The sequence below is a fragment of the Trichomycterus rosablanca genome, chromosome 2, assembly GCF_030014385.1.
Source record: "Trichomycterus rosablanca isolate fTriRos1 chromosome 2, fTriRos1.hap1, whole genome shotgun sequence".
Lineage (NCBI taxonomy): Eukaryota > Metazoa > Chordata > Actinopteri > Siluriformes > Trichomycteridae > Trichomycterus > Trichomycterus rosablanca.
Window position 1 is genome coordinate 12,108,401 of NC_085989.1, and position 17,688 is coordinate 12,126,088.

General features: G+C 40.5%; 1 protein-coding gene across 1 annotated transcript in view; it reads right to left on the reverse strand.

Annotated features, from left to right (window-relative positions):
• The window catches only part of cica (capicua transcriptional repressor a), a 50,770-nt gene that overhangs the window by 4,347 nt on the left and 28,735 nt on the right, over positions 1-17,688 (reverse strand). Inside the window, exons 14-20 of the mRNA XM_063011346.1 lie at positions 14,520-14,707; positions 9,383-9,775; positions 7,826-8,052; positions 7,127-7,251; positions 5,623-5,774; positions 5,158-5,289; positions 826-948 (exon numbers count right to left, since the gene is read on the reverse strand). Coding sequence (XP_062867416.1) covers positions 826-948; positions 5,158-5,289; positions 5,623-5,774; positions 7,127-7,251; positions 7,826-8,052; positions 9,383-9,775; positions 14,520-14,707 — 1,340 coding nt within the window. The remainder of the gene's footprint in view (positions 1-825; positions 949-5,157; positions 5,290-5,622; positions 5,775-7,126; positions 7,252-7,825; positions 8,053-9,382; positions 9,776-14,519; positions 14,708-17,688) is intronic.

Below are 17,688 nucleotides of genomic sequence, written 5' to 3' on the forward strand. Positions count from 1 at the left end.
ATCCAACCCTAAAGCATACTGTCACTGTATCACTACATTCACTCCGTAAAACTAATCACATTTCTACTGTATGTTAAGAATATACATATACATAGTATAAGCTGCTAAAATACTTTTTACTGGGGCTGGCACCAATCCTATACTCGGTATCGGTCCGATATTGGCCCAAATCACTGAATCAGATATCGGAAGGAAAAAAACTTGTAATCAGATCCGATACTGTTGCTTAATGTAAATAACACTTAATGTCACTTTGGACGACACACCGTAAAGCGAGATGTGTCACATGAACAACAGCTTGAACGTAAGTAAAACCAAAAATGCTGCTAAATGTGTAAGTGTGATGTTGTAGGTTCTGTATTTATTCCTTTAGAATATTTGTTTCACAGTCTGAGCATTGTTATTTAGATAGCTAGTTTAATCATGGTGCATTGAGAAATGTATTATTACTGCTTAGTTGTTTGAGAGGAGAAATGATGGTATCGCATTGGTATCGGTATCGGCAGATACTCAATTTTGCATCGGTATTGGAATCGGACATAAAAAAGTGGTATCGAGTCAGCCCTACTTTTTAGAACACAACTTGAATCATTTAACACTTCTAAAGCCGTATATAAACTTCTACATTTAACCTGTTAGCAGGATAAGAATAAGCATCCCATAAATTAATTTCTTTAGCATTTCTAAATGCGAATGAATGAAAGTTGGGTCCAGTTAACCTGCTTTGCACAGTCTCTGAGTTTATTACTCTTCTACATTCTTTTCTTTAAGGTAAAACTCTAATATGCTCCATTATGTCATACAGGAGGCAGCTGTGATTTTTACCTGAAGGAAAGAGGGAGCCTTGCTCCTGAAAGAGTTGCATGACAAGGGCCCGGCGCTGATCCAATGTGCGACGCAGGGAGTATGGCACACGGTCCAGCTCGCCTAAAATGTCCTCTGTCTCTCCTGATGAAAGAGGAAACAGGGATTTAAGTAAGGTACACACACATTTAAGGGCACATTTAAGAACACAATATAGTAAACTCAGGTGATACAAATCCATGATGGGTTAAGCACTAAAGGAGAAACTTTAGTTACTCTAGTAGTATTAGTTACTGTCCTAAAAGCAAACATTTTATACAACAAAGTAATGTTCAGAATCGGCTTTATTTGCTAAGTATGTTTACACTCACTCTCACTCATTTTCTTAACCGCTCATCAAATTAGGGTTGGGGGCGGGGCTATCCCAGCTTTTCAATGGGCCCAAGGCACACAGTTACACCCTGGATGGGGCGTCAGTCCATCACAGGGCAGACACACATATACACACACATACACACACCCATTCACCTACAGGGCAATTCAGTGTCTCCAATTAACCTGACTGCATGTTTTTGGACTGTGAAAGGAAACCGGAGTTCCCGGAGGAAACCCACGCAGACACGGGGAGAACATGCAAACTCCGCACAGAAAGGACCCGGACCGCCCCGCCTGGGGATCAAACCCAGGACCTTCCTGCTGTGAGGCAACAGTGTTACCCACCGAGCCACCCGTATATTTACACACACAAGAAATTTGTTTTCGGCTGTTGTTAGCTCTCTACAATATACAAAAAATGTAATGTACAGACAAAACTACATGCAGACGATGTACAAATTTGCATATATACAGAAAACAGAAAAATAGCATAAGATTATAAGAGTAGTAAAAATAAAAATAAAAGTGCAGTGTGGCATGTAAACGACAGTTCAGTTTTAGTTATTAATAAGTTTGATGGCATTTTGGGAAAAAAACTGTTACGTGTCTATTTGATTTTGTGTGTTGGACTCTGTGGTGCCTGCCAGAGGGTAGGAGATTAAAAAGTTTGCATCCAGGGTGTGAGGAGTCCATGACTATCTTTTCTAACAGACAATTATTTCACCACTTGATTTTGATAATTAACATACTTCTAGTGCACATATCCAAATAGATGTTTTTGATGTTGTCATCGATTAGATGTTGTCATCGATTACCATTATTGCTACTTGTTGTGTGAAATCATTGTAAATAATTCTCTGAAAATAGCCCGTGGCCCCTTTTTAGCCAGAGTGGGTGTAGTGTAAGCAAAAGGAGTTGCCACAGGGAAGTACACAGGGGAATTGCATATATCTAAAGTGAGACAGAAGTGCCAGGGGTGTAGGGGAGGTACTGTGTAAAAGAAAACCAGCATACAATCTTGTATGTAAAATGTCTAAACCATAATATATGGGGGAAAATCAGATTGCACATTGTAAATAACTGTCTTTCTTTCTCTGCTTTTTACAACTGAAACTACGCAAATTGATCATAGATTCTGGACATCTGGGTAATTCTGACTCTACCCTCCCCTCCATGCCCACCACTGGCTTCTGGAGAAAAATCCACAGAACTTTTCTCATTTGCAAGCTGCATATGGCTTTTTTTTTTTATTAGTTTCTGTTATTTTGGCCACTGCTTTTTCCCCATAACCCTTTTTCTTGGTGGCTTTTTAGCCACAGCCTTGGTTAAGCAACCTGCAAATTGGGTTCAGTTTCAATTCTTGCAGGTGCAGGGCTACACAGTGCCGAAACTCAATCTGGCCTATTACAAAAATTAAAAATTGCAGTGATATTTATATATGGTTTATCTGCAAAAGAGTGCTGATGCTTTAATTTAATAATTATGACAATACATATTAAGAGCGGGGCGGCACTGTGGTCACAGCAAGAAGGGCCTGGGTTTAATTCCCAGGTGGAGCGGTCTGGGTCCTTTCTGTGTGGAGTTTGAATGTTTACCCCATGTCTGCATGGGTTTTCTCTAAGTGCTCCGGTTTCCTCCCACAGTCCAAAGACATGCAGTCAGGTTCACTGGAGATACAAAACTGTTTTAAGTATAAGTGTGTGTGTGAATGTGTGAGTGTATCTGCTCTGTGACGAACTGGTGACCTGTCCAGTGTGTTTGCTACCTTTTGCCCTATTAATTGAACCCAACGTGAACCTGAATAGAATTAAGCAGTGATAAAACATACAATGAATAAATAAATATTGTTAATAGGTGTGAATAAAACACCTGAACTCAATAATTATTAAAAGTGTCCACAAACATTTGACCATATATTGTGGCAGTTGCTAAGATCTATACAGCTTATCTATGCCTGTGTATAGGGATGTAGGATCATTTAAGATCTTATTAAAGGTGTCATTGTGAAGTCTGGCAAGTGAGCTATTTCAGTACAGATTCTGCACATTGCCCATAAGTGCTGTACACAGCTTCAGCCTCTGCCACATACGTCAGCTTTAACTGCTTTTAACAGTGAATGACTGCATAGAATTCCTATGTAAAATTTTCTTAACAAATTTCTTTCTACATCAAGTGCTACACCTGCAGAACTGTACATTTATTCATAATGTTTCATTCTGGCAAATTACATTCCGTCTTCTGCCTGAAAAAGTTCAAATCTGATACGGCAGCTGAGTGAAAAAAAACATTATTACAATTTAGCACCCAAAGAGGATGGGTCCATGTTAAGTCTGGTTCCTCTTAGAGTTTCATCTTTAATTTTAAGGGAGTTTTTTCTTGCCACTGTTGCCCTCGGCTTGCTCAACAGTGGTTTTTGATCTGTTGGTCGTGGATTCTGTAAAGTTGCTTTGAGACAATGTCTATAGTGGTACAGTGGCACCTTGTAACTGGACGTCCCTCAAACTCGAAATCTTTGAAACTCGACACCCTTTTGTACGTGTTTAGTCTTTTTTTAAATTATTTTTTTAATTTCAAATTAACAATAAACAGCCGCTTTGTTCAGCGCTCATCAAAGTGTGCATATTAAGACGAATCTGTATTATAGCTGGGGTTCTGAGAAATTGACTTGACCATAAGACACAACAGGTAACCCATGAATAAAAATGAAAAAATGTATTAAAAATGTAAGCATAGACTACATGACTTTAAGTATGTGGACACTTGACTCTGAGCTTGATACACATTTCAAAGCCATAAGCATTAATATGGACATTTTCCTCCCACTGCAGGGGCCCCACATAAGAGCCTTTGCTTTTCTGGAAAGGTGTTCCACAAGATTTTGGAGAGCCTGTGGGAATTTGCCCACTCAGTCAAAAGAGCAGGTCTGGTTGGCAAACAGTGTTCCATGGTCAGGGCTCTGTGCAGACCATTGGAGTTCATCAATAGCACACTGATCAAACCAGTTTTTTAAGGTGCTCGCTTTGTGCACAGGGACGGACGTATGCTGGAACAGGAAAGAGCTGTCTCCAGACTATTGCGATAAATTTGGAAGCACATAATTTATTTTACATTATTGTTCGTATACACTTGATAGCAATTGGTGAGGTTGAAAGTACTGAAGCCAGGAATTAGAATTAAATTTTAGTTTGTATTGTATCATGCAATAGTTCATTTTCATCTTTAATAACTTCTTAATGATGAAAGTCGTATTGGGACTAGTGCTACACCGTGAAAGCAGGGCAGGTATACAGCCTAAACAGTGCCACTCCATCACACACTTACTCATTCCACACCTCTGGACAGCTTTGAAAAACATGGCCTATAAGCTATTCTTATTATTATACCTTAAAAAAATAAGCGGACACTATACAAGCAATGACCCAGATCACCAGGAGCACCAGCTGTTGCTTGATCATCTGGGAAATGTTGGACCCTGTTGGACTGCCAGGACCAATCAAATTTATAGCACCGACATTCGACAGCCAATTGCTGTGCAGGAATCCTCCCTGAAGTCCAACATTTCCAACATTTGACCAATCGCAGCGCAGAAATTTAGCACAGCTGCTCAATCACAGTGCTGGCAATCACTATGCAGAAAGATTCCAAAGTCTCCAAAATCTGACCATTCATGGTGCAGCTTCTTATCGTGGTGGAGCCACATTTGACCAATCCCCACACAGAAACTGGTTATGTGCTCAAAGTCCTGTACAATACCTGCTGTGCAACTGTGCAACCCTATCTTTAAAATATAATATGTATTTATAAAGGGTGATCATGTGACAACATTTTATCTGTGGTAAAATTGCTTTCCTTTTAAAATATAAATATATATAAAATAAAAATATAAAGCATTGGAATAAAATATTTTGCGTTATATTTATATTCAAACTTATCAAGCCCATTTTTATCATACAGTATAAGGAGTGATTGTGTACACACCGGTTCTGTCAAAGGTGAATATGTCTCCCTCACACTTGGCAGCGCTCTTGGGCGTGTTGGGTTCTGAGCTACAGCTGGACAGGCGACGACTCTTTCTCCTTGGAGAGCTGGGATCATCAACAGAGTCAAGATCTGAGAGCACAAAAATAAACAGAGAAGAAAGTAATGAGCAGAAGGGACAAGTAGGTGGAAAAGACTGTTAGGAACAGAACACTGCATATCCCAACAGGATTCGTCCATAATCCGGGCACCAATAAATAAGAAACGAGGCTCCAAAAGCCACCCCCGCTAAATTCATCTATTGTTCTGCACATCCGTACATATTGTACAATATACAACACAAATGTATATGTTTAATAGCTTTTGCTTGTCAACGTACTCTTCTCTAAGCAGTCATAAGCTTTACATCTTAGTCCATCTGTATTTACTTTAAACATACACACACATACATACACCCCCGCCTACCTGTTGAGTTCCTCCTTTTCTTGCGATAGCTGCTGAGTATGGCTCGGGGAGATGTGGCCAGATTCTGCAGGCTGGGAGAGGGTAGCAATTCCTCTGGCTTAAACTCGGGCAGCTCAGCTATGCGCTTATCAATGTAGTTATCGATCAGCACTCTGTGGACAGTAAAAAAAAATCTAAATTATTTCAAGACAAAAGAAAGAAAGAAAGAAAGAAAGAAAGAAAGAAAGAAAGAAAGAAAGAAAGAAAGAAAGAAAGAAAGAAAGAAAGACAAAGAAAAAACAAGAAGGAAAGAAAAGAAAGAAAAAGAGGAAAAGAAAAAAATAAGAAAGTAAAAGAAAGAAAGAAAAACAACGGAAGGAAAGAAAAGAAAGAAAAAGAGGAAAAGAGGAAAACAAAAAAATAAGAAAAAGTAAAAAGAGAAAGAAAAAATGGAAGGAAAGAAAAAAGGAAAAAAATAAGAAAGAAAGTAAAAAGAGAAAGAAAAAAACTGAAGGAAAGAAAGGAAAGAAAAAGAGGAAAAGAAAAAAAAGACAAAGTAAAAAAAAAAAAAAAAAACGGAAAAGAGGAAAGAAAGAAAGAAAGAAAGAAAGAAAGAAAGAAAGAAAGAAAGAAAGAAAGAAAGAAAAAGAAAAAACAGGAAAGAAAGAAAAAATAGGAAAGAAAGAAAATGAAAAAATAGGAAAAAAGAAAGAAAAAATAGGAAAGAAAGAACATGAGAAATAGGAAAAAAAAAGAAAAAATAGGAAAGAAAGAAAATGAAAAAATAGAAAGAAAGAAAGAAAGAAAGAAAGAAAGAAAGAAAGAAAGAAAGAAAGAAAGAAAGAAAGAAAGAAAGAAAGAAAGAAAAAGAAAAAATAAAAAGAAAGAAAAGAAATTGTACTGTACATTTTTACTGTACATAATAAATATAATAAGTAAAATAATAGTGAATAATGAGTGATTATTAAGTAGAACTGTGTGCTTAGCTTTATGCATCTACTTTGATTATTATTTATTCTCATCAATGTTTATTTTTTTTCTGGCACTTTGTATCTGAACCTACAAACAACACTGCTGCACTCTAATAATGAAGTTGTTTTTATTGTGTTTATGATAACCAATGTAGTTGGTCCCAAGAATACAACATCCAATGATTCCAAAAACAAATTGAAAGGTGGACCACAGCACCATCATTCACTTTGTGTCAGTCTCTCTCTGAAGAGCTTGAGCCAGGAGAATTTAGCAGCCTTTCTGGATGTTGTTGATGAATGGCTTGCAATGATTGTGTGCTTGCGTCCATTGAAAGCTAGGACAGGCTCCAGCACCCCCCACGACCCTGATTAGGATAATCGTCTTAGAAAGTGAGTGAGTGAGAGTGAGTTTTTGAGGGATCAAAGGTTTACAGTTTATAAATCACAGCTTTCTGTTTTCATCTGCCCCACCTTTTTGTAAATGTGTATATATTTGTGTACATTTGGTGTATATACACAATACCAAAAAGTTGGTTTGTTACTTTGCGACTCACTTGTCTACAGTTTCAGTGGTGCTCTTGAGTGGCGGAGGACGGGACTTGGTCTTTTTTACTGCTGGAGTGTCACTTTGAGGTGGAGGCCGAGACAAGTCCAACCCAGACACGTCTCTTCGGGCAGCCTGAGAAAGATAGAGGAAAATAAAACAGTAAAAAAATACATACAGATATATAAAACATCCAGTATGTATGAACTGAACGCCACAGAATGGCGTAGCACCTTTGGCGTAGCACCTTTTTAAATTAAGATCAGCCAAATTAAGCCCTAATTTAAGTCACTAAATGACACGTAAGCTGACAGCCCTCCAAATTCCATAACTCTAAAATTTATATGTTTCAGCCACACCCATTGCTAAAAGGTGGCCTTACCTAAATCCCATTTTACACCTTTGGGATGAATTGATAGGATAAACCAGACCTCCTTAATCAACATTCAACAGGTTGAATGGCAGGAAACACCCCAGACCTTTATTTATTAATTAATTTATTTAATCAATTTTTAATTCAATAAATTGATGTAATGCCATTTCACTATGTCGTCATAATCCTGATCAGAGTGGTATTGGGCCTAAAACCACATGAAAATGTTGGGCCCATGGCAATCCCCGCTGCCATGTGGTATCCACGTTGTTGTACACCCCCTTACCACTTGTACTTTTTTCTAATGGTTTCACACCTATGTGATTTGGTTCTCACCTCTTTACCATGTTCCTCTTTATTGTGGTTATCAGTGACCAGACTTTTGGGTGTTGCTTCTCGTCCTCTCTCTCTCACTGTACTCTCCACCCAAGAAGAGCAAGCTCCTCCACCATCTCCATCACTGTCATGCTCCATGCTGCTGTCCTCCTTTCCAATCTGCTCATCCAACTCCTGTCCTGAGGGAACATGCTCAACTTTGACTTTGGGTGACTGATCTCCATTTCCTGTGAGGAGGACACATATAAACATTTACATAAGAAACAGCACATTTGATCATTACAATTAATGAACACAGTGCACTAAGGGGGTTCAGATGGTGCAGCAATAAAACATGCTAGCACACCAAAGCTGACAGTTTGAATCTCTGCTACTGGCAGGCTGGGCGCCTACTGAACAATGATTGGCTTGTTCCTATGGAGGGTGTCAGAGGGGATTTCTCATAACTGATGCAATTACGACCTCTGCTGGCTGATTATTGGCACCTGCTCAGAGACGGGGGATGATGGGATCAGTGCGTGGCTCTCTGTGTGCGAATCTGATCCACATATGAACTCGCCTCGTGCAGCTGAAAAGATGCAGTCGGCTAGTGCACATGTGTGAGTGGAAGTCAGCATCAGTAGAGAGGTAATACAGCGTAATACAATACAAAAGCGTAATACAATCGGGTAATTGGATACGACTAGAATGGGAGAAAAATTGGTGGGGGAATGCAAAATGCAAAAAAAAGAAATAAAGTGCACTAATTAAAACACATTTTGTACATTTACATATAAAATCGTATTTGTCTATATTCTCTGCTAAATTCTATATATTTAGACACTTTATCACAAACATGCTAATCTAAAAATGTGGACATTATTCAGCTGGAGTTGCCACCACATATAATAATAATTCAATAATTAATAATTAAATGTAATAAATGTCCTTGGGATAAATGAACGTATCTATCTATCTATCTATCTATCTATCTATCTATCTATCTATCTATCTATCTATCTATCTATCTATCTATCTATCTATCTATCTATCTATCTATCTATCTCTGAGAAGGCTTTGTTTAAGATTTTGTAGTGTGTCTGTAGGAATTTGTGTTGGCACATGTGTAGACTGTTAAATGACTGTTAAAGTTTACAACCACTGGATGAAATCATTTCTAACAGCTGGATGCCAATACCGCAATGCATCATCCATTGTACTTGACATATGGAAGCATGGGTTAAAACATGCACGGTCTTTATTTAAACATCTGTCTAGATGTCTAAATCACATCATACTACTTTTCTCGGATGCTTAGGGGTCCAGAAGAGCAGGTTTTCATTTATTGTCCATAATTACAAACAGCTTCCAAAAAAGTAGCATCCCTGTCCGTTGGTGTAAATGAGCTCTAACTTGATACCACTGTTCCACTTCGCTGATGCTAATTGTCCATGTTTAATACATGCTGCCACGACTTTCAAATAACATGAAATGTGAAAAAAATTAGTTTTTTATAGCATTGTTGGAATTAATTTTGTAGAAGACAAAAAGGGTGTACACCAATGTGTTCATATTTACCTTTATGCATGTGTGGGGTCGGACTAGCAGATGTTCCTGATTCTTTAGTCTGAAGGGTTGTGTTTGAAAAAGCTTCTTTCCGTGTTCCTTCTTTATGTACTTTAGAGCTCTCCATCTTCAAAGTGTCCTCTGAATAAGCCTCTGCATGATTTTGAGCATGTGACTGCACACTTGATGCTAGTGATGTCTTCATGCAAGGTGATGAGAGGGATGTCAGGAATGGCACAGAGCTAGCCACACTTTGAGAAACAGTCGTCATAGAAACCACTCCTGTCGTCAGGGTGACACTTGGGGCTGGATAAATGGCAGTCACTAGCTGGCGATTGGATCCCGAGGCCGAGGAGTGAGAAGAACCATTGGGGGGTGGAACCTGGGCCAGGAGGGGAGGCTGGCCTGAGTGAGAGTTTGGGAGGTTAGGACCTTAAATAACTACAGTGGGTCTAAAACATTCTTTGACTACAAATTAGAAAAAGTTAGGACAGAATGGAAAATGCAAATAAATAATGCAGTGTTCCTTACATTTACTTTTATTTAATTGCAAACAGTATGAACCTAAGATATTGATGTTTTGTCTGGTCAACTTTATTTAATTTGTTAATATACAGTGTATCACAAAAGTGAGTACACCCCTCACATTTCTGCAAATATTTCATTATATCTTTTCATGGGACAACACTAAAGACATGAAACTTGGATATAACTTAGAGTAGTCAGTGTACAGCTTGTATAGCAGTGTAGATTTACTGTCTTCTGAAAATAACTCAACACACAGCCATTAATGTCTAAATAGCTGGCAACATAAGTGAGTACACCCCACAGTGAACATGTCCAAATTGTGCCCAAATGTGTCGTTGTCCCTCCCTGGTGTCATGTGTCAAGGTCCCAGGTGTAAATGGGGAGCAGGGCTGTTAAATTTGGTGTTTTGGGTACAATTCTCTCATACTGGCCACTGGATATTCAACATGGCACCTCATGGCAAAGAACTCTCTGAGGATGTGAGAAATAGAATTGTTGCTCTCCACAAAGATGGCCTGGGCTATAAGAAGATTGCTAACACCCTGAAACTGAGCTACAGCATGGTGGCCACGGTCATACAGCGGTTTTCCAGGACAGGTTCCACTCGGAACAGGCTTCGCCAGGGTCGACCAAAGAAGTTGAGTCCACGTGTTTGGCATCATATCCAGAGGTTGGCTTTAAAAAATAGACACATGAGTGCTACCAGCATTGCTGCAGAGGTTGAAGACGTGGGAGGTCAGCCTGTCAGTGCTCAGACCATACACCGCACACTGCATCAACTCGGTCTGCATGGTCGTCATCCCAGAAGGAAGCTGACGCACAAGAAAGCCCGCAAACAGTTTGCTGAAGACAAGCAGTCCAAGAACATGGATTACTGGAATGCCCTGTGGTCTGACGAGACCAAGATAAACTTGTTTGGCTCAGATGGTGTCCAGCATGTGTGGCGGCGCCCTGGTGAGAAGTACCAAGACAACTGTATCTTGCCTACAGTCAAGCATGGTGGTGGTAGTATCATGGTTCTTGGGCTGCATGAGTGTTGCTGGCACTGGGGAGCTGCAGTTCATTGAGGGAAACATGAATTCCAACATGTACTGTGACATTCTGAAACAGAGCATGATCCCCTCCCCTCGAAAACTGGGCCTCATGGCAGTTTTCCAACAAGATAACGACCCCAAACACAACCTCCAAGATGACAACTGCCTTGCTGAGGAAGCTGAAGGTAAAGGTGATGGACTAAACCCAATTGAGCACCTGTGGCGCATCCTCAAGTGGAAGGTGGAGGAGTTCAAGGTGTCTAACATCCACCAGCTCCGTGATGTCATCATGGAGGAGTGGAAGAGGATTCCAGTAGCAACCTGTGCAGCTCTGGTGAATTCCATGCCCAGGAGGGTTAAGGCAGTGCTGGATAATAATGGTGGTCACACAAAATATTGACACTTTGGGCACAATTTGGACATGTTCACTGTGGGGTGTACTCACTTATGTTGCCAGCCATTTAGACATTAATGGCTGTGTGTTGAGTTATTTTCAGAAGACAGTAAATCTACACTGCTATACAAGTTGTACACTGACTACTCTAAGTTATATCCAAGTTTTATTTCTATAGTGTTGTCCCATGAAAAGATATAATAAAATATTTGCAGAAATGTGAGGGGTGTACTCACTTTTGTGATACACTGTACACCGTCCCTGCATTTTAGGCCTGCAACACATTTCCAAAAAGTTGGGACCGGGGAAATTTAGGGCTAGTAATGAGGTAATAAATAATAATGTGATTTCGAACAGGTGATTGTAAGCATGATTTGGTACAAAAGCAGCATCCAGGAAAGGCTGTTTTTAAGGAGCAAAGATGGGCAAATGATTCCAACAGATTGGAAATTATTTGCAAGTTTCTCCCTCTACAGTGCATAATATCATTAAATTATTAAAGAAATCTGGAGGAATTTCAATGCATAAAGGGCAAGGGTGCAAGGCTTAGCTGAACACTCATAATCTCTTATCCCTTAGACGGCACTGCATCAAGAACCGTCATTTAACAATAGCTGATATAACCACATGGGCAAAGAATTACTTTGGTAAACCTTTGTCAAGCACTATAATACAGAGTTACATGCACAAATGACACTTGAGCGAATCAGTATTCCAGATCTTTTTTTTTTTTTTTTTTTTTAGAACAAATGAACGTTGTGTTCTCTGGACCGAAGACGAAAAGGACCATCAAGACTGTTATCAGCAAGTCCAAAAGCCAGGGTCTGTCATGGTATGGGGCTGTGTCAGTGCCCTTAACAAAAGTCATTAACACTTCTGTGATGGCAGCATTAATGCAAGAAAGTACATTGAGATCTTAGAGCAACATATTCTGCCTTCAAAACGTCATCTTTTCCAGGAACATCCATGCATTTTTCAACAAGACAATGTAAAACCACATGCTGCACATATTACAAAGGCATGGCTGAGGAAGAAGAGGGTACGGGTACTGGACTGGCCTGCCTGCAGTCCTAACTTGTCCCTAGTCGAGAACTTTGTAATGAAAAATGTGATGACAACTCCATACTGTTGCACATCTTAAGACGTGTTTGCAGAAAGGATGAGACAAAATAAGACCTGAAACACTAAATCACTTGGTATCTTCCATGCCAAAACATCACAAAGTGTTGTAAGAAGGAATGACAACATTACAAATTGGTAAATGCTTTACTGTCCCAGCTTGTTTTTGGAATGTGTTGCAGGCCTGATATGCAGGAATGGAGGTATATTAACAAACGTAATAAAGCTGACCACACAATACATGAAATATCTTGGGTTCATTCTGTCTGCAATAACATAAAGTCATATTGTTTTGCATTTTTTATAGTGTGCTAACCTTTACTGATTTGGGGTTTTACATTTTTAACAGTTACACACAGATAATGGAAAATACACTACCAAAAGCATAGCAGTAACATTATGATCAACAGAGCTGGCAAAAAAAGCTTATTAGGGCATTGACTGGAAAAAAAGAAATAAATTGCAAGTTTCTCATGGTTATTTTATTAGCTCCCTGCAGGCCACATCAGGTCCCTACAAATTTGCTGGGTTCTGATAGGTTTTCAATAGATAATTATTTTGTCCTACACCATCAGTTTTACTAGTTACTCATGCAAAGGTACCTACCTAATTTCCTCATGTCCCCACATGCCCCATATTACCCATCATTGGAACTTAGAGCTAGATGTACTAACTGCTGACTAACTGTTGTGGGAGTTTTACATACATTGGATTATTTATATTTAAATCATGAGCTAGCCACAGTGCAGGGTGGTCTCCTCTTACACATTTCTTTTATGACTACCTTTGCAACATTAACTCTGTATGTACACCAATCAGCCATAACATTAAAACCACCTCCTTGTTTCTACACTCACTGTCCATTTTATCAGCTCCACTTACCATATAGAAGCACTTTGTAGTTCTACAATTACTGACTGTAGTCCATCTGTTTCTCTGCATGCTTTGTTAGCCCCCTTTCATGCTGTTCTTCAATGGTCAGGACTCTTCCAGGACCACTACAGAGCAGGTATTATTTGGGTGGTGGATCATTCTCAGCACTGCAGTGACACTGACACCCGGAGGTGGTGTGTTAGTGTGTGTTGTGCTGGTATGAGTGGATAAGACACAGTAATGCTGATGGAGTTTTTAGGCACCTCAGTGTCACTGCTGGACTGAGAATAGTCCACCAACCAAAAATATCAATGTGACCATTGATGACCAATTCAAACAGCAGCAATAGATGAGCGATCGTCTCTGACTTTACTACTTAGTTGGTCCACCTTGTAGATGTAGTGTCTAATACAGTGGACAGTGAGTGGACACGGTATTTAAAAACTCCAGCAGCGCTGCTGTGTCTGATCCACTCATATCAGCACAACACACACTAACACAGCACCACCATGTCAGTGTCACTGCAGTGCTGAGAATGATACACCACCTAAATAATACCTGCTCTGTAGTGGTTCTGGGAGAGTCCTGACCATTGAAGAACAGCATGAAAGGGGGCTAACAAAGCATGCAGAGAAACAGATGGACTACAGTCAGTAATTGTAGAACTACAAAGTGCTTCTATATGGTAAATGGAGCTGATAAAATGGATGTGTGTAGAAACAAGAGGGTGGTTTTAATGTTATGGCTGGTCAGTGTATATTGTCACTCTGAACAACATGCACAGACTTTGAAGTAAGCTGAAAAATAAGCTGATGGAATATTATTTGCCAATTTTCTACAAGCACTAGGCACATTCATTTACAAAAATGAGAAAAAAACAAACAGTTGCTTTCTGATTTAAAAAGAGAATCAGAATCGTACTTGTTCATTTTATGTCATATAACACCTCTGTGTTTATCATGCACTGAGAGTTTATCATTGATAGCAGGGATATATAACTCGAGGAGACAATTTCAAACCACTCGCTCTAACATAGATGCAAACTTTTAACCAAGCATAAAAAATAAGGACTAGCTTTGAGTTTATGGCTATTCAGATGGTATTGTTTTTGTAATCTGACCCCGTTCTAGAATAATAAACAGATCAACAAAACAATAGAATGATTATGATCTAAAAGGTGGTCGTCACTCATTCCACTTACCTGCCACTATTGGGTGCACCAACGTCGGACAAGCAGGCGCGATGGCAGTGAAGCCAAGCGTGGCTATAGGCGATGATAGAAATGCTGGTGTATGAGGGGGCGGGGCTTGCTGGGGAGAGGGGACTGCAGTTGTGGACCCCAGAGACAAAGGGGCAGCAACAGCAGGGGATGGTTGAACGTAAGTAATCCTGAGAAGCACAAAATACAAAATATAACAATTAAAAGGGACGTAGAACAGACAAAAAAATCTCCCTCAGTTTCTCTCACTCACTCACTTTCTTAACCGCTTATCCAATTCAGGGTCACGGGGGAAATGGTGCTGGAGCCTATCCCAGCTTTTCAATGGGCGCAAGGCACACAGTAACACCCTGGATACCCATACACACACCCATTCACCTATAGGGCAATTCAGTGTTTCCAATTAACCTGACTGCATGCTTTTTGGACTGTGGGAGGAAACCAGAGCCCCCGGAGGAAACCCACGCAGACACACAGAGAACATGCAAACTCTGCACGAAAGGACCTGGACCGCCCGGCCTGGGGATCATCCCAGGACCTTCTTGCTGTGAGGTGACAGTGCTACCCACCGAGCCACCGTGCTCCCTCAGTTTCTGACACAGAAAAAGGGAAACGTGACACATTCACATACGACATTCCAAATTCCTTTGAACTGCTTCTAGATCTGTATATCCTTTGAAATATACTACAAGATTTAAGGCACAATTGACTCACTCACTGTCTGTTTTACCACCGCTTCATCCTATTCAGGGTCGAGGGTCTAATTCAGTGGGTGAAAGGTAGAAAACACCCCAGACAGGTCGCCGGTTCATCACATGGCAAACACACATTAATTCACTCACACATACACACACACCTGGGGCGATTCTAGTATCTCTAATTAATCTGACTGCATGTTTTTTGGACTGTGGGAGGAAACGAGAGCCCCCGGAGGAAACCCACGCAGACATGCGGAGAACATGCAAACTCTGCACGAAAGGACCCGGACCGCCCCGCCTGGGGATCATCCCAGGACCTTCTTGCTGTGAGGTGACAGTGCTACCCACCGAGCCACCATGCTCCCTCAGTTTCTGACACAGAAAAAGGGAAACATGACACATTTACATACGACATTCCAAATTCCTTTGAACTGCTTTTAGATCATGTGCTCGTGTTTTGTTGTACCACAACAGCTAGTGACTTAATGAAAAATAGCTGTATATCCTTTGAAATATACTACAATATTTAAGGCACAATTGACTCACTCACTGTCTGTTTTACCACCGCTTCATCCTATTCAGGGTCGAAGTTCTAATTCACTGGGCGAAAAGTAGAAAACACCCCAGACAGGTCGCCGGTCCATCACAGGGCAAACACACACATTAATTCACTTACACATACACACACACCTGGGGCGATTCTAGTATCTCTAATTAACCTGACTGCATGTCTTTGGACAGTGGGAGGAAACCAGAGCACCTAGAGAAAACCCACACAGACATGGGGAGAACATGCAAACTCAACACAGAAAGGACCCAGAATCAAACCTGGGAATCGAACCCCGGACCTTCTTGCTGTGTAGGGACAGTGCTACCCACAGAGCCACAGTGCTCCCTCAGTTTCTGACACAGAAAAAGGGAAACGTGACACATTCACATACGACACTCCAAATTCCTTTGAACTGCTTTTAGATCATGTGCTCGTGTTTTGTTGTACCACAACAACTAGAGGGTCTATTTCACTGGGCGAAAGGTAGAAAACACCCCAGACAGGTTGCCGGGCAATCACAGGGCAAACACACACATCTCTAATTAACCTGGTATTTTTTTAAACAGTGGGAGGAAACCGGAGCACCTGGAGAAAACCCACACAGACACGGGGAGAACATGCAAACTCCACACAGAAAGGATCTGGATTGCTCCACCTGGAAATTGAACCCAGGACCTTCTTGCGGTGAGGTGACAGTGCTACCCACACCGTGTGTGCATGGGGGAATTTTCATGCTGCAATCAGACAGGGTTTTTCCGAAACTGTTTCCAGAACAAAACTGAAAGCACAAGACTGTACTTTATGTGCTTATGTGCTGTAACATTAGATCTTTCCTTTACTAAGGTCCTCAGCCCCAATAGTTTCAAGCTTTACACACGTCACACATGCCTTCAAGGAGGTAGTTAAATTCAGGCTATCACCAAAACCAGGTTTCTCTGTCAGACTACCAGTCGGCAAAAGTCATTCATCACTTTAGAGAACATGGTTCACCTGCTCCAGTGCTGGTTTGCTTTACACTACTCTAGCAAATGCTCAGATGCATGGGAAGCCCATGCCTAGGGGCGCATTCACATGAGAGGCATTTTGCACCATGAGCCTTGGTGCAAACTGTTGCTTAGTTCAGCACTTGGCTTGAGCGGTGAGATAAAACGTCATCGAAGTGTGAATATGAGACAAATATGGATTTGTGTGGAATAACCGTCAAATCCACTCTGAAAGCGTCCACATATATCTATGCTTAGCTGTATTTTCCTCACTGTTTCACATTTAAACTTGTGTTATAGCTCAGGGTGCTGAGAAATTGTGAGAATCAGCTATTCCAAGAGAGTCTAAAATGCTTATTGTTAAAAAAGCTTAATGTGGTTTTAATACTACTTACTAAAAGAACGACACAGGAATACTAAACCTCTCTTAATTATTACTGCTCTCCACTAACTGAATTTTTTGATCGTTGTTTTAACACAATAAATCACATAAGCTTTGTTCACGCCTGAGACACTTTTACCGCGTCATATTAAAGAGTTTGTCTCATTGGAGGCGCTTTGAAAAGGTCAGCAGCAAACTGGGTCAAAGTTCAATCAGGTAAAGTTTGAGCGAGCCCAACGCAGCAAAAGCCACACTTCATAAGAAAAAATGGCATAGCCAGCGCAACAGTGGTTTTGCCACGTCTCATGTGAATGCGCCCTAAGCAGAAAGGATTCTGATAAGACATTACACTCGTAAGGCAGATTTTTAGATGCTCTACTTAGACAGCAAATATATGGCAATTGTGTCACCACAGTTTTCGCTTACCAAGCTAACACAGTTAGTCTCAGGCCATTCAAACCAATGGGCTGAGGTGGCACAACCCAACATCTCCCTACCAAAAACAGTTAAATTGTCCTTTCAATTCCGAATTTGCAAA